The 27,862-nt window shown below is 45.8% G+C and overlaps 2 protein-coding genes across 2 annotated transcripts in view; both read right to left on the bottom strand.

Moving 5' to 3' along the window:
* Positions 1-241: 241 nt before the first annotated feature.
* CELA1 (chymotrypsin like elastase 1) lies at positions 242-12,784 on the bottom strand. Its single transcript, XM_054590841.1, has 8 exons — positions 12,706-12,784; positions 11,966-12,048; positions 10,699-10,799; positions 9,682-9,807; positions 8,753-8,889; positions 7,420-7,565; positions 1,064-1,213; positions 242-323 (listed from the first exon to the last, which is right to left on the bottom strand). The coding sequence occupies exons 1-8, from the start codon at positions 12,743-12,745 to the stop codon at positions 306-308; spliced, it is 801 nt and encodes a 266-aa protein (XP_054446816.1). The 5' UTR covers positions 12,746-12,784; the 3' UTR covers positions 242-305.
* A 6,262-nt stretch (positions 12,785-19,046) lies between these two features.
* The window catches only part of GALNT6 (polypeptide N-acetylgalactosaminyltransferase 6), a 30,654-nt gene continuing 21,838 nt past the window's right edge, over positions 19,047-27,862 (bottom strand). Inside the window, exons 8-13 of the mRNA XM_054591089.1 lie at positions 25,794-25,911; positions 24,257-24,457; positions 23,587-23,718; positions 22,908-23,009; positions 21,668-21,820; positions 19,047-20,729 (exon numbers count right to left, since the gene is read on the bottom strand). Of these exons, the coding sequence (XP_054447064.1) occupies positions 20,616-20,729; positions 21,668-21,820; positions 22,908-23,009; positions 23,587-23,718; positions 24,257-24,457; positions 25,794-25,911 (820 nt within the window). The 3' untranslated portion in view covers positions 19,047-20,615. The remainder of the gene's footprint in view (positions 20,730-21,667; positions 21,821-22,907; positions 23,010-23,586; positions 23,719-24,256; positions 24,458-25,793; positions 25,912-27,862) is intronic.

Here is a 27,862-nt window from a genome sequence, read left to right as displayed (position 1 = left end):
CAAGGTAATTCAAAAAGGATAATATAAGACCACTCCCACTTGGCTTAGTTTGTGAACTGGTTGAGGAGGCAGCAAGTGGAAGAATCAGCCCAGAAATGTGGTATAATACAACTTGGGTCCTATAACTGCATCCTAAAGAGCTTAATTACAAATAAAAAGACACAAGCTGATAATGTATATGCAGTTTTATTTGCTTTTCTGTATCTGGTTCAATAGACTCCTTGAATGTTTTTTTCTTCATGCCCTCAAGTTCTGCTGTGAATTGAAGAATCATCTTGGGATGCCTTTTGTACTCAGGAAGATGTTCAGTTTCTGCCAATGATCTGAAGGAAAAGCCATTTATAGCCACAGTCAGTTACTTCTGTCCACCTCCTTTCTTTTTGCTTCAGGGTTCCTAGCTGAGTATGGCCTTATACTGGGTTTATGGGGAGTTACGAGGTCGTGGGGCAGGAAGTAGGTTTCATCTGTGTCAGGACAATTCAATGTTATAGGCCTGTACCCAGGACTCAGTGGCAAGGACAGACTTTGAAATGGCTGTGAGTTGGTGTTCATGCCACAAGACTCCAGAGTGTGTGCAAGGTTGAGGGTGCAGGTGGATGACTGTGAGGTTCTCCCACTAGGTCAGTATAGGTCTCACCTAACCCTCAAACATTGTTTAAAGTGGTAAAACCTCTTTCTAAAGAGCAGAGCAAATTCTCATAATGGGAGAGGATGTTAGTGCCTCTCCCCTTGCCCAGGACCATGCAGGCCTTCTGAAGCTGTTTTTCCTTTGGCTTTAACTTAGGGCAGCAGTGATATGCACCTGGTTCAGATCTGTTGTTACCACCATCTTACCCTGAGCAGTAAACAGGATGGTGAGGGCTGCTTAGTGGGTGTGTGAAGGGGAACTCAGGGTGGTGGCATTATTGCGGGAAGGGGCAGTATGGAAGGAAGGGGAAGGAGTAAAACATATAAACGCAATGCGGAAAAGGATGGCTTTCTCTGCCCAACTTTTGCTCCCCAACCCAGCCAGTGTGCAGGTCTCCAGGTGACCCTACTTCAACCATTATTTGAGAGGACTCACATTATTCATCCAAGAGATGTAAGCAGAGACCCGGGTGAAGACTGTGGGCTTCCGGGCAACGTTACAGCCCTGGCTGGACACAAAGCTGGTCACTCCATGGACAACATACTGGCCATTCACCAAGCAGTGGAGGGGGCCGCCAGAATCACCCTGTCAGGAATAAAATCAGAATTCTAAAATTCCAGATATCTTGATCTTTTGGCCTTCATTTTTGCTTATGACTTGTCCACCCCCACCTCTGTTTGTAAAATCCTGTACAGTTTTTTAAAACTCACATTCAAATCACCACTTGCTTCATATCTCCACAATCAAGATGAATCTCTTTTTCCTTTCTCAACAACCACAGTACTTTTTCCTTTATTTTGCATTATTTATGTCATGTTCTGCTTCATATTTTGGTTTTACAATTTGTTTCTACTTCCCACGTACATCTAAGAGCTTGAGACAAGAGCTATGTCTTGTTCATATTTTTCATTTCCATAATGCTAACATAGAACTTTGAACATCTAAAGCTGAATAGATTTTTTTTTACTTAAATTGAACCTGGTGTGGGAGAAGTAGGGTGTTCTAACGATTTCTTTATCCTATACATTTAGACAAATGTGTCTAATTAGACTTAGCTTTTACATGTAGGATAGGTAGTGAAAGCATGTTAAACTAAACTGGGGTGAAGAGGAGAGAAAGTGATGTATTGGATAGTGGTTACATACTCAGGCTAAGAATCAGAGGAATCTGGGTTTATAGGATATGACCTTGATAGTCTTCTTACTCAGTTCCCAGAATGCTAGTTCTATAACTCCAGGCATAAAATTGGAAGATATTTCTTGGGACAATCTGGCCAGCATGAGAAGGAAGACCTAAAGATACTGACACTGGAAGTCCTCCAATGAAATGGCCTAGCCAGGTCACTTACAAAGCAGTTCACTATAGATGAACTCCACCTAAGGTTCAGAGGTTCCTATCAGCTTTTTACTACTGCACTCTGAAGTAACAGTGGATGTTCAAGGATTACCAAACACTTGAAGAAATTCTCTAATATAAAAGTAAAAGAAAGAGATAAAGAAATAAACAAAAAAAAAATGCAGGCAACCAAGATTATGCAGGGAGAAGAAAATAAGAAATAAAATTAGGATTAATATTGCATCCATGATATAAGAACAGTATGCTATTAAACAGAACATTCAAAAAACAAAAACAGCCTTTGGAAATTATGAGTGTGATAGTAGAAGTGTTGGGAGATAAAGTAGAACAAACAAACAAAATATAGAGAAAATAAGAGAACCAGTTTAGGAGGTAAATATGTGAATAACAAATTTCAGAAAGAGAAAATAAAAATGGAGGGGAGGGAATCACCAACAAATAGTTTTAGAAACAAAACTCTAGGGTTTCCAGAATGAAAAAAACCTGGGCAGTGTCCCTCATGATGAATGAGAATAGACCCATACCAAGACACATAACACTAGGGACGAGAGAAGACAAAATTGGTCACTTACTAGTTAGTGGAGAATGTGGGGTTGAATTAGCAATAAGTTGAGTATATGTTATGCAAATAAAAAAGACAACTATTTTGTAGGGAAAACAAAACTATGCAGGAAGTGGAAAGTAATCCTAGAATACATGGTTTGGTTGTGAATAACATTTTACATAACATAATAAACACTAAATGTTACTCTAATAAAAATTATTTTTGGAAGTTGAGGTGGTGATGGGAAAAGTTCATGCTCAGGCAGCAAGTATACATGTGTAAAAAGAAGAGAAACCCACAATTCCCATAATGCCTGAACTGAAAAATTAAGTAGCAACATGACTATGTATTATTTTTAGAGACGTATGGAGGTAGAAACCAAAGTCAACTGGAAAGAGTTGAAAATGGTCCCTTCCAGGGAACAAGAACTCAAGGGGTACAAGGAGTCTTTTCCATTATTAAGCCTCATAGTTTTATTTGCCACCTTAAGCCATGTACTATCTATAGCTTCAATGAAAAATTAAAGCTTAAAAAAAAAAAAAAAAGAACCAAAGAAAGAGACCAAAATTCAAACTGGCAATTTATTTTAAAAAGGAGCTAGCTGTACCCCTCCTGAACTACTGCTTAGGCCAAGAAGATATTTGCTTTAGATTATTGTACTCAAAATGAACAAAACAATCTAAACCTCTTCTACCCAAATTCTAATAGGGATTTGAGAATTTTTCGGGGCTATAGGATAGGAAGGTAACTGAATTTTATGTAATACTATTATCTTATACTAATTGACCTGAAAAGAAAAAGGCGCTGGCGAGCTGGAGGGTAAGGCTGAGGATTTTAGGATGAAAGGAAGAGATGGACAAGAGCTCAGTGGGAGTACAGGAATTGAGGTAAGCGGAGTTTAGTGAATTCACTCTCAGGAAAGGGGCTGGGGACACAGAAGGCTGAGAACCTAGAGGAACACACTATTTGGAAAACTCCAGTGGGAAGGCACCCAGAGACACAATTGTCTCAGAGAATTGTCAGTTTGGAGTGGCAGCCAGAAGGGAACTACTCAAGTGTTTCAGAATTCAAGACCCTGGAAGAGAAAAAGAAATTCAGATACGTGGAGAACACCAGGATGCACAGAGAAAAGGCCACGTGAAGACACAGCAAGAAGGTAACCTTCTGAAAGTCCAGGAGAAAGACCCAAGAAAAAAACCAAACCTGCTGACACCTTGATCGGACACCCAGCCTCCAGAACTGACCTAAATTTAGTTTCTCATCTTGGTGATTGTTGACCCCTGAAGCAGCAGAAGACAATAACTGGGTTTTGACTAAAGGCCACAAGACTTAAGTGGCTAAAGATAACATCCTAATCTAAGTTATGTTTTGGCTGCTGAGCCCTCAGGCTGGATGGCTCCCTTGGCTACCTTTCTTTGAAGCTGGGGATGGACAACTGGACTCTTCAAAAATGTCAACATCATGAAAAACAAAAAATAAAGTAAAATAAAATAAAAGGGACAATACAGGAGACTAAAGAGAGATTTCTATTATTTAAAAAAAAAAACAACACAAAAAAACCCTGAAAGAGAGCAGAGGGAAGTGAATTAACTCAAAAAGGTTAAACCTTATAAAGTTATGGGTTAAGATGGCTAGTGAGGACTTGAAAGAAGTTGCTTTATTTATGCCTTGGTTACTTTTTTTTGCCCCTTGTTGTATGTTGGATTCCTAGGATACAGGACTCTTAAGTTTTCACATTGGGAAGCTTCTGGGAATACTAGGATGATTTGGTCAGTTTCCATAGTGCTGAGTGCTCACAAAAAAACCTTTAATCTTTTGCTTCTGCTATTGCAGCCAGCCTACCAGCTTCCTGCTGGCTTGTCTTCCTCTCCCATCTAGCTTGGACTCTGCATTTGATCGACAAGCTTGTCCTTTCGCCCAGTGAAGCAGAAAATCCTAGTTCTGGATTAATCCATTCTCTACAACTGGGCCTTTGAGTAAAATGAACAGCTATTAAGTGATCTCTAACAGCGTATCAATAATATTTTGGAGGCCAATCCTTCTCCCATTCACTTTAATTAATACAGACCCATACAACTCTTTCCTCTTCACTTTCAGCATCCAGTCTGACTCTTAGTTCATAAATGAATAGAAGCAATAATGCAGAACACCTGCCAGCTTCACCTACCCAGCATGTACACTCTTTCACGTTTATGCACATTGGCACCCTTTTCCCTGTTCAAAGCCAGCTCCACCTGTCCTCTTGGTTCACTCTTTTTTGTCACCTCTGGGATCTTGTGCCATCCATTTATTTCCTCTCTTTGACTCTATAGGATCCCTTCCTCTCTGCCTATTAAGCACACTCAATATTCTTCCTTCATAAAAGATTCACCCACTTCTTGACTTGTCATCCCTCTTAGAGCTACCAGACTTTTTTTGTTCCTCTCTCTCACCCAAGATTCTTGGGGGAGTAGCCTACATTTCCTTGTTATGTTTTTTTATTGCTGCTTCTTCCTTACCCTTCAGCCTCTGCCATCACTACTCCACTGGAACTGTTCCTGCCCCAGTCGCCAGTGACTCACCCATTGCCAAGTTGTCACGTTCAGTTATCTACTGTGGCTCCTGGCTGATGACCTATCAGTGTTTTCTGAGGTTTTATAAAACCCTTATTTTTCTTTTGCCTCTAATCGCTCTTAGATCTGTATGGGTTCTTCGTCTTTCACCTATGTCCCTGAAACACTCAAGTATTTGTTATCACAGTTCTTCTAATTCACTGCTCTTTTCTTTTGGGGCGTTTGGGGGGAGAAGGGGATCTCATTTGCTGCTAAGGGTATCTCTAGCCCAGCTCTCCCTCCCAAGGTTCAACTGTCTTCATATCTAATTATAGCTAATTAATTACACTTGAATATCCCATAGGGCTCTCAGACTCAACTTATCCAGAACCAAACTCATCGCCTTTCCTCCAAAATCCTATAAATCTTGCCCCCTTTTAAAAAAGGTTTATGGTTTTATTTATTTTTAGAGAGAGGGGATGAGAAGGAGGAAGACATTGGTCAGTTGCCTCTTGTACGTGCCCCTGCAGGGGACCAAACCTGCAACCCAGGCATGAGCCCTGACCAGGAATAGAACCAGCGACCTTTCACTTTGTGTGACGACACCCAACCAACTGAGTGACACCGGTCAGGGTAAATCTTGTCTCATCTGAGGAAGCAAACCCTCCTCCTAAATCACTTAAACCAAATACCTATAATTTACTTCATATCTTCTTTCTTTCCTCTTCTCCACTGCCTTAATTCAGGCCCTCAAATTTCTTGCCTGGATAATTACAACAGTCTCCTAACCAGTCTCCTTGCCAATCTTGACCTCTTCATGATTATCTTGTCATCAGACAGTGCTTCTAACAGGCAAATCTGATCATGCTGTCCTCCTATTTAAAACTCTTCAATAATTTCCTAATATCTGAGTGATAAAGTTCATGCCCTCAGCATGGCATTTGAAGCCCTAAGTCATGTGGCTCCCATTCACCCCTAGTGTCATCTCCTGACATTCCCTAGTACAGTAATAGTTTATGGTCTAGCCCAACGGGTCAGCAAACATTCTGTAATAAGCCAAATAATAAATACTTTGGGCTTTGCAGCCCATACAGTCTCTGTCACAACTACTCAGTTCTGAGAAAGCAGCCATAAATAACATGTAATAAACAACTATGGCTGTGTTCCAATAAAATATTTTCTATGAACATCGAAATTTTATATTTTTCATGTGTCATGATGTATTATTATTTTATTTTTCCCCCCAACTATTTCAAAACATAAAAGCCATCCTTAGCTCATGGGCCAAACAACAACAGGAAGCAGGCTGGATTTGGAGGCTGTGGGCTTTGACCTCTGTGAGCTAGTCATAGGGAACACCTTATGATTCTCTATGTGTCTCACCTAGGTTCTTGGGCCATGCTCTTCTTCATGCTATTCCTTCTCTCTGAATACCTTTCCTTGTCTCTCCTACTTAATTTTCAGCACTCACTACAGACTGCACTTTCTCAGGGAAGGCAAGTATCTTCTGACCCTAACAGATAGAGGTAAGTACCTATTTTTTGTATGCCCATATCACCTGATGCATATCTTTATTAAAATATTTAACCATATTGTATTACAGTATTCTATCTTCTATCTGTTCTTCCCATTCTTCCATTGTGTTTGATTTATCTTCATATCCCTAGTGCTTAGCACAGTGCTGGGCATTTTATTTTGTAGATAATCAAGAACATTTGTTAAATTGCATGAAGAAATCCGTAAGCTGGTATATTGCTGATTGATCTATTTATACACACACACACACACACATATAAAATCATATATATAAATAAAATCATACATATATATAAAATAGATCGTGTGTGTGTGTGTGTGTGTGTGTATGAACTGTTATAAAACCATTTCGTGCACTTTCTCCGACTATATTCACCTGTCTGCATGGCTGTAAATACTAGTGGGGTGAAAGGGTGGTAGTATAGGAGCAACACGAATAATTGGGATTGATGGGAGGGGAGCTACCATATTCAAAATGGCAGCCATTACTCTAGGCCCAGCCCCGCTGCATTCATAAAAAAATCTAGATCACGAACACATTCTAAAGAACACATGCATATACTCACAAAAATATCGGGCCACATATGAGTTTCTGAGATGGGGGTACTAGGCAAGATGCATTTTAAAGTTCCTTTCAACCTTGAGATCTTGTGAGTATAGAGTTACTATCACAGAATCATTCCCATTCAGAAACCAGAGTAGAGAGTTGAGTCTGTATATGGGGTGCGAGTAGGTGTGGAACAGGGGGTAAGGGAAGGGTAGGGGATGGGAGGCAGAGAGGGGAAGGACCTGGGGTGGGACTCCTGACACTCCCTACAGGTCACCTGGCATCCAGAGCGAGCCCCATCTCCGCCAGCGCACACCATGGTGTTCTTCACAGTGGAGCCCCAGAAGGAGGAGCTGGAGCAGGTGGCATAGTCCACGCTGGGCAGGTAAGCCTGCTGCAGGGTCTGGGCCAGCTGTCCATTGGCTGAACAGGACACACAGCATTGATCAGCCCCAGATGCTGTCCATGGGAAAAACCTTCCGCATCCTCCCACATCTTCCCAAGCTCTAACGAGTGCTGAACTCAGGGCAAACTCCTTCTCTCTGCCCATTGCATGTCATGGATTCTCCTTTTTTCTCTTTTTATGTGGAATCTGCAGGCCCCTTCCTTCAGGGAGTCATCTTTGATTACTGTTCCCTGGCTCTAAACAACCAATTCCACTTCTGCTTTTTTTTTTTCTTTTTTAACTCATGGATACCTTAGTTAAGTAACTAGAATTATTTATTGATAACTTATCTGCCTGCCCTGCTTTCTCCTTACGCTGTTAACCACATGAAGCAGAACTGGGACTGTGCACCTTTGTTTCCATTTCTTAAGAACTCAGTGCAGCTTTTCTTTATCTGGCTCCTTAACTTTTCAAAGCCTTTTCACATTAATTATTTCCTTGGCTCCTTACAAACCTTTCATATTAAAGACCATGAAATTGAATCACAATGACATTAAGTGAACTGAGAACAGAGGTGGATGAGAAGTATGTCTCTCAGCTCCAGATTTTCTCATAGCAAGGCCTTGCTCTCTTCCAGAACTCAAGTACTGCCTGGTGACGTCAGGCCTGACGTCTCTGCCCTTCTTAACTTTCTCTGCTTGTCGTCTCTCCCACTTTTCCATGTTATCTGAGTGACATTCCCTACCAGAAATCTTCCCGTGATGACCAGGAGAGGGCTGAGGCTTCCTCTGCCTTGACTTTTCTAAACTTATAGCTACTCCTGGTTCATTCATTCCAGCCCTGAGCCCAATGACTGTCTACGGAGAAGGCACAATGGTGTCATGACCACCAAAGTGGGAGCTCGGATGCCTGGGTTCTGGCCCCAGGCTGAGTAGTCATGTATACTTGTACAAGGTCTTTAATTCCTTTGGGCCTCAGTTTCCTCATGTACAAAATAAAGGGTGGTATATACTACTCTCTGAGGTACGTTGTGTGTGTGTATTTGCTTGTTTGTTTTAGTTATGAGTCTACAAATCTCTGACTTGATTCCATGGCCTGTTCTTAGTTTGATTTCATGTCTCAGTTATTTTTATCTCTGGTTCCTTTGGTTTCCGGTCTCTGGCTATGAATATCTAGGACCACAGAAAATTGTGCCCCATGGATGGTGTCCATGTAGGTAACTTACTTCTGGTCCTGCCCCAGCCTGTGATGTAGCAGGGACTGTTGTTAGCCAGGATGGTCCCTTCCTGTGGCAACACACCCAGCTGGACGTAGCTGTTGAGGGTGACACTCTGGGCCAGGCGCAGCAGGGCGATGTCATAACTGTGGGAGGAAAAGAGACTATTCACTTGTGGGGTCAGGCCTTTCTTCAGGTCAGCAGATGGGCAGGCCCTCACTGAGCCTTTGTGTCCCACAAAATTAGAAACCAGTGATTTTGAAGAAGAAAGGGACTGACTTGCTAAGTTTCAAACTTGATGCATTATACACTTGGATTGTCAGGACATTATATATTTAACAGCAGCACCTGCTGGTGAGGTCTCTGTGTTGTAGTCTAGCTCTGATTTCTGCAACACTGGGGAGTGTAGTTTGTACCTTTCATTATAGGCGGGGAGTCAGGAAGGAGCAGAGCGGTGTGCACATGGTAGCAGAGAAGAGTTCTCAAGGAAGAAAGGTGTAAAAAAATCTGTGTGGTGCTGAAAGTGCTGCAGAAATATCCCAATGACTTGGACCAATCCCAACCCCCACATTCCATAGAACTGACCACCATTTTAACTACTTCTTTTCCAAAAGTGTACAGCTCAGTCTTGGAGGAGTTTTCTCATGGAAGCTTCATTTTAAGAAATTTACTTTTGCTGAAGGAGTCTATTCCATAAAATGAATAATAATAACAATCAAAATGGAAACATTAAACTCTGCGGAGAAGGAGCTTCAGGTGATCCAATCATGCAAATCAGCCAAATCAAATAAACACCAAAAACCTTCAAAAATTCTCAAGCTCTTCACAATCTAAATTCTTGAAGTCCTCCTGGCTGAATGTGAAAGAAGCCAAAACCCTGTTGCTAGCTAGTCAGCCCTCCACCTCCCAGCCCACGGCCGGCCCAGCCTTGCCCTTACCCGGCAGCCACATTATTGCTGTTCCAGTACGGATGCACCACGATCTGCTGCACATTCATGTACTGCTCGGTACCGTCGTTCTGGCTCAGGTTGTGGTCTCCGACCACCACGCGGAACGTCATTTGTCTGGAGTGAGAGAAGGAAGAAGCCCTGAGTGATCCAGGGTGCTTAAGCCTTCTCTTTCCCCTTCAGGGAAAAGTGAGGAAGCCAGCTTACAGGACGAGAACCCATCTTATCTGACCCAGGCAGAGGAAGGATGAAAATCTCTGGAGGATGAGAAAGTAACAAGCTCTCTCATTTCCTAATTTGCTAACTTGTGGGAGTGACAGAAACTACCATCCACTTCATTTTCCCAATTTATTAAACTAAACATCGTAAGCTGAATTTCTCAGAACCTGGGAGGTATGGTGAGCACAAATGATATAACGACTCTTGGCCCACAGAGGGATTTTGAGGAAAGTATAAACTTCCAGGCCAGTCATTCTTAAAGCCTCGTCCCTGGGCTAGCAGCATCAGCATAACCTGGAAACTGTTACACATGCAGATTACCAGGCCTCGACCTGGACCTACCAAATCAGAAGCTGCTGGATGGGGCCCAGCAATCTCTGCCTTCCAGGCGGCTCTGATCCATGCTTAAATGAGAACCACTGCTCCGTATGAAAAAATTGTTCCCAGCGAGGCATTGACTAGACACGTAAATATTTACCTACCGAACCCTCACAATAACTCTGCAAAGTAGGTATTATTACTCCACTTTAGAGATGAGAGAATGAGGACTTAGAGAAGTTAAGTAAGTCATTTCAGGTCACACAGCCGGAAGAAGGTGGAATGGGATTTGAACCTGAGCTTTCCTGATGCCAAAATTTGTACTTTTCATTACATTCTACTACCGTCCCACAGGTCCCCAAACAACCCCTTAAAGTCTAGCCCTAAGTGGTCAAAGATACATATTCCTCCAGAAAGGCTGGCCTCTTCCCCTCCCAGGGGCTCAGAAACACCGGTCTCCGTTTTTCTCACCTGTCCACGCAGTGAGCAGCTGTCATCACCCAGTTCCTCCTGACGAGGGTCCCTCCGCAGGTGTGGTACCAGTTACCTCCGGACCGGTACTGGAGGGAAATCTAGATGGGGAAGGAAGAAAGGAAGAATAAGTGGTACTTCTTCAAAGGCTTTGCCCCAAAATACATGTCACCCCCTTAAATTCCTGCCATCCCTCAAAACATTCTCTAACTTTCTGGGCTAGAGGTGGCAAATAGGTTTCATTTGACCCGTCAGTTGCTATGGATCGGTTGGTAGTGGCCCCTTGGTGGGGTGGTGAGAAAGGGTGTTTAGATGATCTGAGATCAGCGCAAAAGAGTGCTCCATTGTTTGGTGATGTTTGCTGTGTACGTGTGTGGAGTGGGGGGAGGTAAAGGCATGCACGCAGAGTGTGTTTGGCCTTCCGACTCTAAGTTGCTGCAAAGGGCTGAGAACCCAGGTCCTCCTGCTTCCATTTCCTCTTGGGAAGGGAATGTAGTTATGGACTTACTTCATTAACTAAGTCCCACGAGCTTAGGTCTCCGAGCTTCCCCTCCACCGTTTTCAAGGTATGCCCTGTCCTTCTACCTCAGGGAATATTTAGAAAGACCACTGGAATGTTCATTTTTATCAGTTCATGTCTTTTCCTTCAGCATCTCACATTACACAACAGCTTTACTCCTGAAAATTGGGGCTCAAACTTTTGTAAATTGAATTTAATTCTAATTGCAGTGATTCCTCTCAACTTGCACATTTAGAATTGCTTAAATCAGAGCTTGGCTGGCCTGTTATGAAAGTGGAAACTCTTTAAACAGCCTGAAAAACAACATGCTCTACTTGGGGGAATATGTGCACTTAAATGTGTGACACATGCTATGTGGTGGGGTGAGAGAATGTGTATGTGTATATGTGAGAGAGAGAGAGAGCGAGCGTGTGAGAGTGTGTCAGGGTATGTGGAGTCTGAAGTGTGCGTCTGCCGCACAGTCCTGTTAATGTGGCACAGTGATATTGCTGGGAATGTAAATGTGATGAGTATTTAGGTATGTGCCTGGGAGAGGGAGTGTGGTTGGTGTCTAAATTCCCTTCTTCAAGTCTTTTGTGTTTAGAAAAACCAGCTGAGCCTGGTCCCATTCATCTTTCAAATCTAGAATCCAGGCAGTTGGAGGGCATCCTGTTGATAAGGATATGCACAAACGCATGTAATACTGTGTATCAGTGTCCGGGCCACTCTTATTTTATTGGAAGTCGGGGGCTGTGAAGAAACACCCACCTGAGAGGGCCAGGAATTCCTCCGGGCCTCAGTTCCTCCAACTACCCGGGCGTTGGTGTCCGGGAAATCCTGGGTGCTGTGTCCTTTGTGGGGCAGAAGAAGAGCCAGTGGTGACTAAGCATAGGGTCAGCCCGAGGTGGGGGCGGAGGGAAGCAGTTGTCAGCCAATTCACAGTTCCTCCCGAGCCAATGAGGGTCCCAGCTGTGGGTTCTCTGAGCCCTTTTTCAAAGCAGGGGAGTCTGCGTGCCTTCTGCTTGCCCTGGGTGTCCCCAGAACTCTGGCATGCTGTGAAGGATTTACTTCAAACCACCAGGCTTCTTGTGGTCCCAGCCTTGATCAGGGCCATCCCTTGGCCTGAGGGGATGAACCTCAGCTTGAACCTGCCCATTTCCCTGACTCCCCTCCCTCAACACAGTGCTTGGCAGGATTCTCCAGGGCGAGGGCCAGGGCCAGCAGCGCTCAGCCCAGCCAGGCCCTGCTGAGGATGTCTTCCTGTCCACGGGCGGGAGGAGAGCCCAGGCCCCTGGAAGAGCCTTCCCTCTGCTTCATGAGGGGGCTGCATGGAGAGCGGCCCCACCCTTTTCTATCATGGGCCCCAGGAGAGCAAAGTTTTTGCTAGACTGACAGGCAGCGTGTCCTGCCCGCCCTGGAGTAGAGAGCAGGCCTGGGCCTAGGGAGAGCTTTCTGCCCCTCCTGCTCAAATCCCCCTCCCTAGAACTCAGGCCACATGACCCACTCACCATAAAGGACCAGGGTAGCGAAGACCAGAAAGCTCAGCATGTTGCCTGTGGAGTAGACCACCGCCCCTTGCTTACCAAGAACCAAGCCCTCTTTATATTCCTCTTATCAGCAGCTTTGCTGACCTTCCTCCTGCCCGCTGGCAGGGCTGCGGGTGGAGGGCAGGGAAAATCACAGGTGACATGGAAATACAAATGAAAAGATTTCTTTTCAGGTAAACTAATTTATCTGTTATTCAAAGACAGAACAAGGTCAGGGCTGAATTAATCACCTGCTTTTAGTTGAAAAGCATCCAATAAACTCTTTTGTAAAAAAAGATTGCATTTGTTTATTTTTAGAGAGAGGGGAAGGGAGGAAGAAAGAGAAGGAGAGAAACTTCGATGTATGAAACATCAATTGGGTGCCTCTTACACGCCGCCAACTAGGGACCCAAGCCTGTGCCCTGACTGAGAATTGATCCAGCAACCTTTTGATTTGCAGCATGAAACCCAACCAACTGAGCCACACCAGTCAGGGCTTCAACAAACATTTTTTTCAGAAATAAGATGGAGAATTGGGACTGGTTTTTCCCTCTGGGTGCTCCCCTCATAGTCTGTCACTGTCCCACTCTCTTCAGTGGCACTACAAGCACAGAGACATCCTGTGCACTAGGAGGTGGGGGCAAGGGGGACTGCAGGAGGGAAGAGTGATTAGCAAGTGGAAGGAAGAGACAGCATCATCTCCCTGTGCAAAGAGGGAGGTGGGGCATGTACAGACGCCTGTAAGCAGGCATAGGTGTAAATGCAGGGAGACAAAAGCAAAGTAGGTGCGGTGGAGAGAACTCTTGTGGAAGAGGGTACTAAGAAACAGGTTCTGGGAGACTCAGGTGGAGAGCCAAAAAGAGAGCTCCCAGAGAAGAATGTGGGGAGGGTTAGAAGAGGAAGCTCTCAGGAAAGGGAGATAATTTGAGGATTATAACGGTAGAGGGCAGGGGGAGCTGAGGAGAGAAGCGGGCACATCTTGCAGGAAATGAAAGGCTTTGTCCATCCAAGTCAGTAGAAGAGGGAAGGGGTGATGCTCATGTCTTGAGGTAGGAGAGGACTTTGGGTAGGGAGGCCCCAGAGCAGAGAACTGAGTGGAGTGGTGATTTTGGCGGAAGGAAGCCAGGAAGCTTGGAAGCCTAGAGGGAAGCAGCAAAGTCACCAGGTCCCTAGAACTCCAGAATTCAAGGTTTCCTGCCTGCAGGTGCAGGGGAGGCCTGGGAAAAGCTGTTATAAGGAGTTCTGTACAAACAGTGGCCTTTTCAGGTCCTTGCACTATTAAGAGGAATTGCACTGTGATGCTCTGGTGACCTGGGGGCTCCCCCTCCAGTCCAACCCCCAGCATTCTAACAAAGTAGAGCTTGGGGTGGAGGGCTGGGCTGGGCTGGAGAACCAGGACCTCTTTGTGATTCCCCTCCCACATTCCTGCCTCCTTTGGAGAGTAAGGAGGCAGCTCCCAGGATGAGGAGATTAAGAGGAGGCTTTCAGCAGGGGTGCCCACCTTTCGGCATCTCAGAGCCACACTGGAAGAGGAAGAGTTGTCTTGGGCCACACATTAAAGACACTGTAACACGTAATCACAAAAAAAAAAAAAAAAATCTCGTAATGTTTTAAGTACATTTACGATTTTGCATTGGGCCACATTCACAGCCATCCTGGATTGGACACCCCTGTAAGTCAGGGCCTCCAAAAGGTTACCCCTCAACATCACACACTCCAAAGTGAACCTTTAAGGGGAGGGCCAAGATCACATCCATCTCTGTACCCGTGGCCCAGCCCAGAGGAGTCCAATCTGTATTTATTTAAAAACCAAATTTTTTAGGACTGCATTTAAGACCCTTACAATCAGTCCCTACATACTTCACATTCTCTCTCACGCTTTTTATTCTTACTGTTAGGGGTAGGCACAGTGGCTTTGGCTTAAGTTTAAAACTTAAAAAAATTTTAAAACATTACTGTTGACATTCAATGTTATATTAGTTTCAGGTATACAGCACAGTAGTTCAACATTTATGTAACTTAAGAAGTGATCCCCCAACCCGGCGGCTCTGTTGATTGGAGCATCGTCCTGTAACCTGAAAGGTTACAGGTTTCCTGGTCAGAGCACATGCCTAAGTTGCAGGTTTGGTCGCCTGTCTGGGTGCACAGGAGAGGCGACTGATCAAGGTTTCTCTCTCTCATCGATGCTTCTCTCCCTTTCTCTCTCTTCCTTCTCTTTAAAATCAATAAGCATGTCATTGGATGAGGATTTAAAAAAAAAAAGTGATTCCCCCAGATAAATCTTGTACCCACCTGACACCATACATAGTTATTACAATATTAATGACTATATTCCCTAAGCCGTACTTGACATCCCCATGACTATTTTGTAATTGCCAATTTGTACTTCTTAATGCCCTCACCATTTTCACCCAGCCCCCCTATCCCAGTCCGATCCGGCATCCATCCATTTGTTCTCTGTATCCATCAGTTTATTTCTGTTTTATTTGTTCATTTTTTTTTTTTTTTTAGATTACACATATAAGTGAAATCATATGGTGTTACCTTTCCCAGTCTGATTTATTTCATTTAGCATAGTACCCCCCAGGTCCACTCATGTTCTCACAAATGGTAGGACTTCATTCCTTTATATGGCCAGGTAACACTCCATTGTATGCATGTACCACTTCTTAATCCATTCTTCTTTTGATTAGAGCATATAATGGGTTTACATTGAAAGTAATTATCGATAGGTATGTAGTTACTGCCATTTTATTAATTGTTTTCTGACAGTTTTTGTAATTCTTTTTTATTCCTTTCTTATTCATTGATGACTTTCTGTAGTGTTGTGTTTGGATTCCTTTCTCTTTATTTCTTGTATATCTCTTGTAGTTTTTTTTTTGTGTGTGTGTGTGTGGCTGCCATGTGCTTTTTATATATACACCAAGCTATGTTTATAGTAGTATATTTTAAGATGATGGTCACTTGAATTTGAATACATTCTAAAATCACTGCCATTTTTACTCAACCCCTGCATGTTTATATTTTTGTCATATTTTTTTAACTTTTTTTTTAGTTTGCATGTATTCCTTAATTTACTGCTGCAATTACATGTGACCTTCCAGCATTTTCCTTTTAACCTTTGTACGAGCTTAGTGTTGGTTGATCCACTGCTCTTATTATAGGTTTGTCTTTGTCAGTGAGAATTTTTTTCTGTTTTTAAAAGTATTTTTAGTGATATCTTTTAATATTACTTCTGTTTTATTTATTCATTTTTTAATTATTTTACTTATTTTTAGAGATAGGGAAAGTGAGGGAGAAAAAGAGGGAGAGAAACATCCATGTGTGGTTGCCTCTTGTGCGCCCCTACTGGGGACCTGGCCCACAACCCAGGCATGCGCCCTGACTGGGAATTGAACCAGTGACTCTTTGGTTCACAGGCTGACACTTAATCCATTGAGTCACACCAGCCAGGGCCCTTATTTCTTTTTTATTCTTTTTTTCTTTTTGTTGTTCTCATGGGGTATTTTCAGCTACATTGTTTTCTAAATTGCTGATTCAATCCTCTGCTTCATCTGATCTGACGATAATTCTATCTAATGTATTCTTCATTTGTGAGTGGTTCTTTTTTATGTTTTTTTAATCTCCTTTTTATTTTTACTATCTTTCTTTGTTATCTCTTTGTAATTACCAGTTTGTTGAAGTTCTTACTGAGAGAATTTGTTCTTCACCTAAGTTCATCAAGTATCATTGTAGCCAGCGTTTTCAACTCAGCATTTGGTAGTTTGACTTTTACGAGGGCTCCTGGGTCTATAGCAGCCCTGCATTTCCCCAGGACTGAGTCCCTGCTGGTTTTCACAGCCAGCAGTTGTGAGGACTCCTCTTTCCAGCACTGGTGATCTGGGCTGGGCTGTGGAGGTCCTCAGCGGGGGGACCTCCACAACAGGTTATCGCTGCCAATTTTTAACCGCCACAGGTGGGTGTGGGGCTGTGTCTCCACCCCTCCTGCTAGTCTCCAAGCAGCTTCTTCTTCTTTATATTTTTAGTTATAGGAGCTCTGTTCAGCTAGTCTTCAGGTGATTCAGGTGGTTGCTCCATAATTTAGTTGTAATTTATGTGGTCATGCAGGGAGGTGAGCACAGCATTTACCTACGCCACTGTCTTGACCAGAAGTCTGGCTTAACTTTCAAGGGACGCCATTTCTTCTGACGAAGCAATTCTAATTCTAGGGATGTGTCCTTTTGAAATAAACACAAGCACACAAATAAATGTACAAGAATGTGGGTTATAGTTTGTCACAAAACTTTGATGCAAAATTGTGGAAAATTTAAGCGTTCATCAATAGAGAAAGGTTAAAGATATTGGATTTAACCATATTATGGAACACTATGCAGCTTTTAAAAAGAATGAGTTAGATTTAAATAAGCTGACTTCAAAAGATGTCCTCGATAAATTAAATATTAAGGACGGTTGGTTGGGCATGATCCCACAAAGCAAAAGGTCTCCAGTTTGATCCCCAACCGGGGCACATGCCTGGGTTGTGGGTTTGGTCCTCAGTTGGGGTGTGTACGAGAGGCAGCCAATCGATGTTTCTCTTTCATATTGATGTTTCTTTCCCTTTCTTCCTCCCTTCCCTCTCTCTAAAAATAAATAAATAAAAATCTTTAAAAAAAGAAAACAAGTTGCAAACAATATGATATTATGTACATGTCTATTTGTAGATTCATTGAAAAACAGTATGGAAGTGTTTCTACCAAGCTGTAAAGTCACTACATCTAGAGAATGAATCGATAGGTATGACAGCATTGTGAGGACAAATTTCACTATTTAAACTCATATTTTTCTGTATTACTTCTCTACAGAATTACTTTGTAATTAAAAATAAGTAAATAATAAGTTCTGGGACAGTTAAGCTATTTTTGGCAATGGCACCAATACTCTTCAGTGGGACATAGATCCCCAAAGGACCAGCCATTTAGTGCTGAGAAAGATAAGAGGCTTCTCGAGCCAGGAGATAGTAGCACAGGGCTAGCAACAAAGTTTTAAGGTTTTAGGTTAGCTCTGAGAATGCTCAGAGGGGTGAATATTAAGGAAGAGTGCAGATGCCAGGTGGGGGCAAGACCCACGTTGGCTAAAAAGAGGCAATGAAGCGGGTTCCTTGAGCCTCTCCACCACCTGCCAGTGCTCCCTCGCTCGTCTTAACTTCCTCCCTTTCCTAGTCCTCTCCTCACCCCAAACCTGGGCCTACTCTGTAGGCCTGTCACATGGTCTTTTCTCTCTTCTGCTGCATCTCGCACTTCCTGTGAGTTACTCTTAGCTGACTGCCCCTGAGAGAGCCTATGCTGTTTTGGGGTAGAGGTGAGGAATCACACAGGGGCACCTTGGTTGGGCATATATTGTAAGATTGGGCCGGAGAGCTGTTGGGTGATGTTATAGACTGTATGAGGGATGTTGGGATAAATAGCAAATAATGCCTGATAAATGATAGGATGTTTAATGCAACCAAGAGTAGGGCTAGGATTAGAGTTAGGGACTATGGCTCCCTATGGTTTAGCTGACTTATTAGCATGACATTCAAAGCCTTTTCAATTGGGCCCGGAGCCCCTGTTGTATAGGGCTAACTTACGCAGTAGGCACAGCGGGCACAGTGCCTAGGGCCCACAAAAATGTTTTAGTTTCTTTTAAAATCAGAAGAAATAAAATGAATACCATCACCTGGGATTATATTCATCTTTATACCAATGCAATTATATCATAATTTTAAATGTATTTTATGAAGGCACAAGTGCCCATGGAAGTCATACTGTGGTCCTGATCTTCTGGCTTCTACGTCCACTGCTCCCTCACCCTGATGTCCTCTTGGTTTCCCAGATCCACTTGTACCTTTGTCCCTGTGTGGCTCTTCTCAGGCTAGATTGTTTCTCGTATGAGGTCTTTGCTTATTGAGTCCTTCCCACCTGAGAACTTATCCTTTGAGGTCTAAAGTCAAGTGTCACCATCTTTGTAAGGCCTTCCCTTTCCCCTAAGTGGAAGGAATTGTTCTAATTCAGCTAGCACACCTCTGAACACTCCATGACTTGCTGGCAACTCTGTTTCCCCAGCTAGAGTGTGAGTTCCACAGGGGAAGAGCCTCATTTTAAAACTCCTCAAGTCTACACGGCCTTGACACACAGTATGGAGGCTAAACTGGGGGCCAGGGGATGTTTGGGAACAAGAGCCAGTGGCTGTGACAGAACTTTCCAGATGTGTGTAGTTCTTCACAGCCTAAACCAGTTGATTCTCCAAAAGGATCAGCTAAGGACCAATAAAGGGCAAAGAAGAATCCAATGCAGACTTCCTTTACCAACATCATAAAACCTTTATTTCCCTGTGGATCTCACGCCCAATTCTCTTCTCTTTCAGGAAAAGACCTTTCCCCTTCCCCACTCCAGGCCACATCCTGGGAGAGGCTATGCTCTGCCTTCTCCCTTTGGCTGGGCTACTTCAGAGTGTTCCCTCTACAGGGTCCTGAAGGCTCTTCAGGGAGCTAGGAGCCCTCCTGCGGGAAAGAGCTGCTGGGAAGGAGAGGCAGCTATGGTCCCATGGCACCCTCACGTGGTGATGCCTTAGATGACAACTTGCTACTGAAAGTGAGAAGACCTTCTGGAAGGACTTGTGTGTCCATGTGTGTGGAGTCCAACTTGCTTGGAAAAGAGCTGACACGTACTGTCAGGACCGTTCTGTGTGGGACTTCACGTGAGTACAGCAGACAAGGCCAGTCCGTGCAGTCGTGTTTGAGTATACGCTGTCCCTGATCCCTCACACTTCCCAAGGCTCCTGTGGGCCTTATCTGGGTCCTTGCCTCAGGGTTGCCAATGACTGGCTGTGTGGCCTTGGGCAAATTACTTCACTTATTTGCCCTCAGTTTCATAATAGGAAAATGATAAGCCTGCACCGAGATGACAGTTTTCAAATTGTCTTACAGAATGTTAGAAGTTCAGGGGCATTGCCCTTGTCCGCCCTCAATTTCACCCATGGCTACTTTGCCTTTTATTACATTATACACGGGGCATAGAAAAAAGGGCTCTGGGGCCTAAACCTGAGAGTCACTGGCTCCATGACCTTTATAGTCTCTCTCCTTCATGGCTACCTGGCTCCACTGTTCTAAGCTTTATGGAGACCGGTCAGCTGGAAATGATGAGAAAGGAGCAAAGAGAGAAGGGGCAGGCCAGTGGCTAGTTGTCTAGTGTTCTTGTGGTGCGGTGGAAGGCGCCGTGGTTGAGTGCTCAAAATCAAGCCTCAGTTTTGGCTCCAGCCATCCACCAGTTGTGGGACTAGAGAACATCCTTTACCCCTCTCAGCCTCAGCTTTCTTGTCTGTAAAGTGGGTGTGCCGTTCCTGCCCCGCCTTTCTCACACAGTTATTGTGCAGATGAAGAGAAAGGATTCCTGTTAGGGCATTTTTGGTAAACGGCTCTACAGACTTGGGGTACTATAAGCAAAGGAAACACTCTTAAGACCCCTAACAGAGGGAACTCTGTTAGCATAAACTACATCACTGGATTCCGCGGGCGCTCTACATGACCAGGGACACAGCACATGGCTGCAGAAGTCCTCTTCTTGAATTCAGCATTGCTGCCTTGGGCCCCATCCCTGGAGCTTTCTCTGCTTTGGAAGTCTCCATGTCCAGGACAGAAGGAAAGCTCTAGGCCAAGTGTTATGTGTTCTTACAGTCTCTTCCATCAATGTAAAGAAAACGGGCCAAACGTTGTTGTAAGAAGTAGGAAGGTCCTGCCTTGACATCCAAAATTAGGTTTAGAACTCCATCTTTAAGGCCTACAGAGAAGCTGGTGATTGGGTTCCCAAACACCAGGGTCCCCAAAGCACTGTTTCCTGAGAGGCTTGTGGGAACTCCCACAGGGGATGATCTGCAGTCTAGATGAAGAGCCAGTGCTGGTGGGGGTCACTGGGATCGCAGGAGGCCATGACTGGCTTTTTGTCCTTGGACGTCAGGCAGGTACCAGATCCTAAATTCCTGATGAGCTGGTCCTAGAAGATGACACAGCAAAGGTCAACCTGGGCCCCAGTCCTGTAACAGTGCTAACTAGATCAAGCCTCTGCTAACTCCGACGGGATGCCTCCTGAGTTTCCGCTGTGTCTGGTGCCAACTATCCAGCCCCAGCTTTAGCCTGAATGGCTGGAATAGAGGAAGGAACTGAAAAATGCTTTCAGGACTTGCCTCCTCTACAGGGCCGGTCTTAAACACCTGGGCCACTGCCGCCTACCTCCACTTTCTGCCTTGTATCCTATTTAGACTCCTCCCTTTCCTGTAGCCCCAAGGTTAGGCTCCTCTTCCCCCAAGCCAGCAACTGGTGATTGGGGTAGGGTATGGTGTAGAGGTTCACTGGGGGTGCTAGGCTGGGCTCAGTACTGCAGAAGTTACACTAACATCCCGCGGCAGTGTGATGTAATGGAGAGGACCCGTGCTTTCCAGTCAGACTTATCTGGGTTTGAATCTCAGGCCTGCCATTTATTAGTTATGGGCCCTGGGTCTGTCACAAACTTGCTGAGCTTCAGCTGGCTTATCTACAGAAATGGGACACCACCTACTTGGGAAGAGCCTCTGAAATATTATGAGCCAATGTATGAGAGTGCATAGCTTTGTGCCTGGCTCACATAGGGCAGGCAGGAACCATGAGTGACTGTTCACTTGTTATCTACTTAGGTTCGGTCTCAAAATACTTGAACTACAACATAGCTGGCCACAGACCATAACCCCCCGTCCTATCTTTAGATCAGCCAGAACCAGCGATCACCAAATATTTCTTAGGCCCAAAGAACCCTGCCTGTGACCAAGGTCACGCTCTCCATACCTTCTACACTCTCCTGACCCATCCCATGGTATCTCAGGCATAAGATACCGAAAATAAGGAGGGGGTCAGCGGTGGCCTTAGGCCCTTGATCCTGATCTTCTGGGGCTGACTTACCTGGGTCAATACCCATTCCTCATCTGTAGGGACTTGGCTGTTTTTGCCAGTGAAGTGGCAGCCCCTGAGGCCCACAGTGCCGGCGCTGGCGTGTAGACACAGTTGCTTTGCAATGTTGTGGCGAAGGTCCCTCTGGGTTGTGTACTCAAAGTACTGGAAGTCAAGGCAAGAGGAGGTCTGAGGGACAGGCAGAGTTTGCCCACCACCTTCCAAGGCCATCTGCTCTAAGATGCCAACCCCCGAGAGCCTCCTGGCGAGGCACCTGAGTGGGTGACAAGATTTCAGTAATTCATGTGTCACCTTCTGGATTTTTTTGTAGCCATATCTGGGTTATACTGGAATAATAGTTACTTAATATTTTTTACTTAGTTAAAATTTTAACTTAGTTTCCTTTTCAGCATTATCTATGAAGTCATGTGTTTGATATATTCATTTTGGTTTTTTTTTGTTGTTGTTTTGCTAATAGTTTATTAGTAAAATGAAAAGGTTTGCCAATGTATCACCTAAAATCATTGTGCAGGATAGTGGTGCAGGGAGTTGCTTTAGAATCTCTCTCTCTCTCTCTCTCTCTCACACACACACACACACACTTACAGTGAGGAGAGAGATATATATATCTTTGCTTCAGTTGTGGTTCAAGTGCTTCTTCCTTACTAAATGCTGGGCATTCAGGGTAGATTGAGAGACTGGGGTCAGGGAGGTTACTAGTTACTCCCCAGGAAGAGCTGGGGCCTTGTAGGTCATGGAGTAGACTTTCAGGATGCCAGGCAACTGAGGTGTCAGGAGGTGGTTGTTTGGGGTCATTTTTAGGTAGTAGGACAGGACTGGTACTTTCTGGGCCGAGGAGGCACTGAAGAGAGAAGTCGTGTGGAGGTGAGGGTGAGTGCTCAAAAACATAACACGCTTACCCTAAAACATCACTCAGCAGCTGGCACCCGCCAGCAAGCCTTCTCTGGGGAACGCTTCCCCCGTCCATCCCTCTCTGGCACCCAGCTCTGATGCCCAGTACTCCCTAGGCGGCCCTAATTCCAAATTCAGATCTTGTCTCTGTGTCATGCATTCTTCCTCAGACTGGGAGCTTCCAGAGGGCAGGGATGGCACCTCCTCCTCTCTCTGGATCTCCCCCACCCTAGTCCTTGGGAAAGGACTATTTTGAGCGGAGAAAGGGGGCCTGTTAAGGGAGGAGATGCCCAGAGACAGGCTTCTCTTGGGATAGCCCCAGGAGGGTTAGGCTACATACCTGGTTGCCACCAAGGCCATGGCAGGGGTACATGATGAGGGGCTTCCCTCCACGGTTGTTCTCCCCCACATCCAGGCACTGACTGATGCCAAGGTTCCTTATCTGCAGGAGGGTGAGCAGAGAGGTGAACAGGATAGCAGTGAGGAGTGTTTCAGTACATGGTATCAGGCCCAGCTGGAATAAATTTGCATGACTAGATCTCTCCTCTGCTCACTAACCTAGATGCCTGGAGTTAATAGCAAAGTAAGATGCACAGCCCAGAGGCCGGGTCCGAGCCGGCTGGGCAACCTCCCAGGCTGCCAGGTCCCTGGGAGGAGCCCTCAGCACGTAGGAATTTCCTTGTGCGTGCTGGCTCTCAAAGTGTGGATTCCCCAGACCATCAGCATCACCTAGAAACTTATTAGAAATGCAGATGTTCATGCTCCCACTCAGTCCTACTGAATCAGCGGTCTGTGGTTGAGCACCCTTTCCTGACGATTATGATGCAGGTGGGTGAGAACCACTGCTTCTGGGTTGTTTTTCTGCTATAAGGATTCTAGCTATCTCTGGAAGCCCCAGAGTCCTCCTTCTGGACAAAGCCACGTGGAGAGTAAAATTCAACTCTCTTTTGTCATCCCTGTGGGGTAAGCGGTCCTGAGCTTCTCTAGGGGATTCTGTGAGGATGGTTCTCAAGACTCACAGCTCCGTAGAAGATGGGCTTCAGGTCAGGAACAAACATCTCTGGGTAGACATTGTGCAGGTACCAGGAAAAGTTACGACAGTGTAGTTGTTCCCTTAGCTGCAGTCGTTCAGAAATGTCACCGAAGGATTTCTGTCAACAAAGCCAGCCCCGCAAAGGTCAGCTTCACTGGCCCTCAACCTTCTTGTCTGGGTTGAAGTGGTCCAGAGTTCCTGGGGTCACTTTGTCCCAGAATGGTCCCAGGCTCATTCCTGCTCAGGGCCTGTTGGAGCTACTGACCCAGCCTCACGTCCAATCCCCAACCCCCTCTTGGCTTTGGGACCTCCGTCCCAGCCCCCTTCTCCCTCATCCCCCCTCACGTCCCAGTCGGTTTTCTCCCAGCCCTGCTCTGAGCCTCTCGGAGCAAAGCCAGTCTTCCTGGAAGAGGTTTTCTCCCATACTTTTTGCCCTCCCCCCATAAAAGATACTGGGGCTCTCTAGGCAGGGACGACAAAGGGTCCTCTCCTCCTTCGCTAGCTTCCCTGGGCTCTAGCTCACAGGGTCTAAGGCTTGTAAAGGGAAGCCTCAGATGGCAGTGATGGGTGGGCCTCTACCATTCAGCCCTCGACCAGGGTCTGGGATTCGGCACTTCTCTTCATCCAGACCCCTCCTGAGCACCATTTCCTCTCACCTCTTGGGCCATTTTTGCTGCCTGTATGTTTCTCCGATAGAAAAGCTCCTTGTAGTCGTCCATCCAGACCTCAGCCAGGCGCACTTGGTTGCGAGCAATGACATTGGTGCCCTTGGGGAAGGTGTGGGGGCTCTTGGTACGGAACACGTGGCCTACCACAGAGCAGGGGATGATCTCCAGCTGGCCCCCACACTGCCACACCTGCCACAGGAGGACGCAAAAGGGGGCCATCAGGGGGCTGTTTGCAGTAATCTCCCCCCAGGTAGCTCTGTTCTCTTCCCAGAGCACCAGACCCCAGGTCCAAGGACTCAAGGAAATGTTGCTCTCTCTCCTGGAAAAAAGGACAGGGACCAGGCTTCTCCCTAGGCCATGACTACACACTCCCTGGCTCTCTGATGTTGGTTCACTCTGATTTAAGCAAACAGAAATTTGCAGGGTCCACAGGGTTACCAGGGCTCAGTTCAGAGAAAAGACGGTTTGGCTAACTTTGTGTCTATATACCTACTTTGAGCCCTGGTCGCTTGGCTTTTTGACCTCAAAGTGTGATTTTATCAGCTCCCCGAGGTGTTACTGAAAACTCAAGCATTAGTGCATCAGTCATAGCAAGCACAGTCAACTGCCAGGAGGCCTGAGGTGCCACCTTTAGCACACTAGCTTCCGAGGAGAGAGACTGGACAGAGAGGGCAGAGGCCCATGGCTGAGCCTGTAATCAGAACCCTGGGAGTTATGGTGACTGAGCTGGTGAGCTTTCTTTTTAAGCCCTCCTGCCTGTGTCTTCTGGTTTTAGGTTTTATATTAGGAGGTATGTTGTTTATTTTAGTATAGTAGCAACAGAAATTCATTATCATAGTAACAGCAAGTATTAAAGATGTGCTTAGTATGTGCCAGGCACTGTGAGAGGTGATTTCATAAACAAGCTCATTTACTTACTAATCACTCCTCCACCAGCATGGGAACCAGTAGAGATGTCATGAGAGGCAGTCCTCTCTTCCTGACCTCCTCCTGACTTGCCTGATTCCTGGAATCTCTCAGACTTCTGGGGTCCTCCAGAATTTGGGCCACCATCTTCTACAGTATGACGAGCTTTCTGAGCATAGGGTAGGGAAACTCTAGAGACTACCAGGGCACGTGTCCTCTGACCTGGAAAGGGGAACCTGGTTTTTCTAGTAAAAGGATAGTGACGGCTTCCTCATCTGTTCCAGGGTCTTCTACCATTAAGCCCTCGATCAGGGTCTAATCCGTTTCCATAGACACCATGAAAGATGTCACCAGTCCCCAGGTGTCCAGTTCCCATGATCGCTTTTATCCCTTCTCTCTGAGTAGTTCAGCCCAGAAACTCGTCTCAAGCTGTCCAATCTGACTCCCCAAAGCCCTACTGCCAGAGACAGGGAGGGGGGTAGAGGAAAAGCGGAGTCCCGGCAGGAAACAGCCACCTTATAAGTTCAGTTCCAGATGTGGTATCTCTGCTGCCTAAGAGGTTCTCGGGCTGTTCCCTGGAGTGTTGTGGTTCCCCCCTCGAAGCCCTCTTCACTCTCACCCGGAAGGACATTTCCACGTTCTCCCCTCCCCAGATCTCCATCTGATTATCATAGGTACCGATGTGCTCAAAGTAGGACTTGGAGATGGAGAAGAGGCCACCAGCAAACGTCGGGGATCTGGAGAGACAGAGGGAGAAGCATGTGCATCTTCTGGGGGAAGAGGAGTGGGAGCCCGGTGTGGAAAGGTGTGGACTCACCGCTGACGCCCCTGACCTGTGCCCAGCCCCTTCCCCGGGCGTGCAGCCCCCTTCCACAAACTTGTTCATTTAGCAATTGTTTACTGAGCTTTCATTATGTCTCCTTTACCTTCTAGGAATCACGTCAAGGATGATGTAATTCATCATTATTCTCTTCTAAGAGGTACCCATTCATTCGTTCAACCAAGGACGTATTAACTACCAGCCGCCGGGGCCTGTGCTAGGCATGCAGAGCTAAGAGAGACAGATCCCGTTCTCTGAGAGCTCAGTCTTATGGGCAGAGAGTAAGGCTACCATGGTTTGTTCACCTTTTGGCAGCAAAGTTCCTACAGATATTTGGTTATGAGAAGCTGTGTGAAATTGTTTTTGGAAATAGGACTCGAACCATGAATGAATGAATATTATGAGCTGTACTGATCCCATTCTCTTTCGGGGTCTCTGGCCCTTTGGGACCCTGGAAAGCCAAGTTTTAATAGGAGCCCAGCCCTGGTGCTTAATACTGAATGAGCTTTGGGGAAAATCTGCCAGCTGCTTTGAACAGAGGAAACTCCTGGTAACAGAATAGGAAATGAGATGACATCAAGCTCAACTTGTCCTAAAGGAAGCATTTGGAGGTTACAAAAAGATTCTGGCTTTCAGACAAAAGCAGGGACGCACAGACCCATATGAAGATAAATGGACAAAAACATCTCATTTCTAGAATTTAGATACCATGTCGCTCATGGTGGGGTGGGGGGTGTTCTTGGGCTAAGGGTTGAAGGTGTGGGTAGGGGCCGGCGGAGCCTGGAGCCCTCTGTCAATCAGTAGCTGTTGGCAGCTGTGCCTGACCAGGCTCGCTTGGATGGGGCTTTGCTGCCCCCTTCTGTTGCTCTTCATATAGTACAAATAGGCAGAAAGAATCTCTGTAACACAGCCCAGAAGCGATGCAGGTGCTTTACACACAGCAGGGGCTCAATCAGTGTTCACTGGACGGATCTGTCAGGATGACTACACAGAAGCCTGACCTTGTTGTTAACCTTGTGGCTGCCCTTGTTGCCCTGAAGTTGGCTCCTGCAGCTGCTTTCTGGAAGAAACTTCAATTGGGAAACCCTCATGCTCACGCAGGCTTTCTGTCGCTGGTTCTGACCCAGAGGTTTTCTAAGCCAGCCCAAGTAAGGCCCAGGAGGGCTCAGAGAGTCCTGGGATGCCAGATGAGGACTTTGGACCTAACCTACATCTTCTTGAGGGCCTCCTTGACTTGGGCCTGTCCCTTGGCTTAGAGAGGTCTATCTGACCCAGAAGCCACGGACAAATTACCTCCGAGGCCACAGAGAACCTCACTTCAGACCCACAACCCCAGGCAACACCCTGTATTTCCTGGCCTACTTCTCAGGACCCTCTGGGTCCTTGACCCCTCCACTCAGTCTCCTGTTGGCCTTCGGAGTGGAGGATGGGAGGGTACTGCCTGCAGGCCTTCCGGTGGGGCCCTGTGCCTAGTGCCAAGGGCGAGCCGTGCATGCCACCAGGGAGCAAATCCATTCCTCTAACACTGGAGCTTTATCTTTCAGCTGTGTGGTCCTTGGACACTGGAGTCAGAGATGCCAGTGATGGGTGGTGGCCAGGTGCCCTGTCCCTGACTGTGCCACTGTGTGCCTGGCTCCCAGCTTGAGCGAGGCGGGGCTTGTTGCCATAAACACCAAACAAAAGACATCTGTGGAACAGGAAGATGGCCAATAGTTCTAATTTCTTTTCTCTTTCCTGCCTTCTCTTTTCCCCTCTCCCCTTTCTGTTGCTGCTTCTCCTCCTCTTAATGGAGACAGAGCAGTGGGCTGTTCGGGATTCATGGAATTACTGCCTGTGGCACCCACCTGAGCCCTCTCCACCGAGATTCT

The sequence above is a fragment of the Pteronotus mesoamericanus genome, unplaced genomic scaffold (genome assembly GCF_021234165.1).
Source record: "Pteronotus mesoamericanus isolate MK-2021 breed Mesoamerican mustached bat unplaced genomic scaffold, CSHL_Meso_final scaffold_21, whole genome shotgun sequence".
NCBI classification, from domain to species: Eukaryota; Metazoa; Chordata; class Mammalia; order Chiroptera; family Mormoopidae; genus Pteronotus; species Pteronotus mesoamericanus.
This window is presented reverse-complemented; position numbering and strand designations above follow the sequence as displayed.

Bases quoted from the DNA above. Each gene is read 5' to 3' on its own strand.
- CELA1 (XM_054590841.1), bottom strand. From the start codon at position 12,745: ATGCTGAGCTTTCTGGTCTTCGCTACCCTGGTCCTTTATG. The intron at 9,808-10,698 runs GTGAGAAAAACG...CTCTCACTCCAG, and splicing joins GCTGCTCACTGCGTGGACAG to ACAAATGACGTTCCGCGTGG. The intron at 1,214-7,419 runs GTGACCTGTAGG...TATTCCTGACAG, and splicing joins GGGCTCGCTCTGGATGCCAG to GGTGATTCTGGCGGCCCCCT.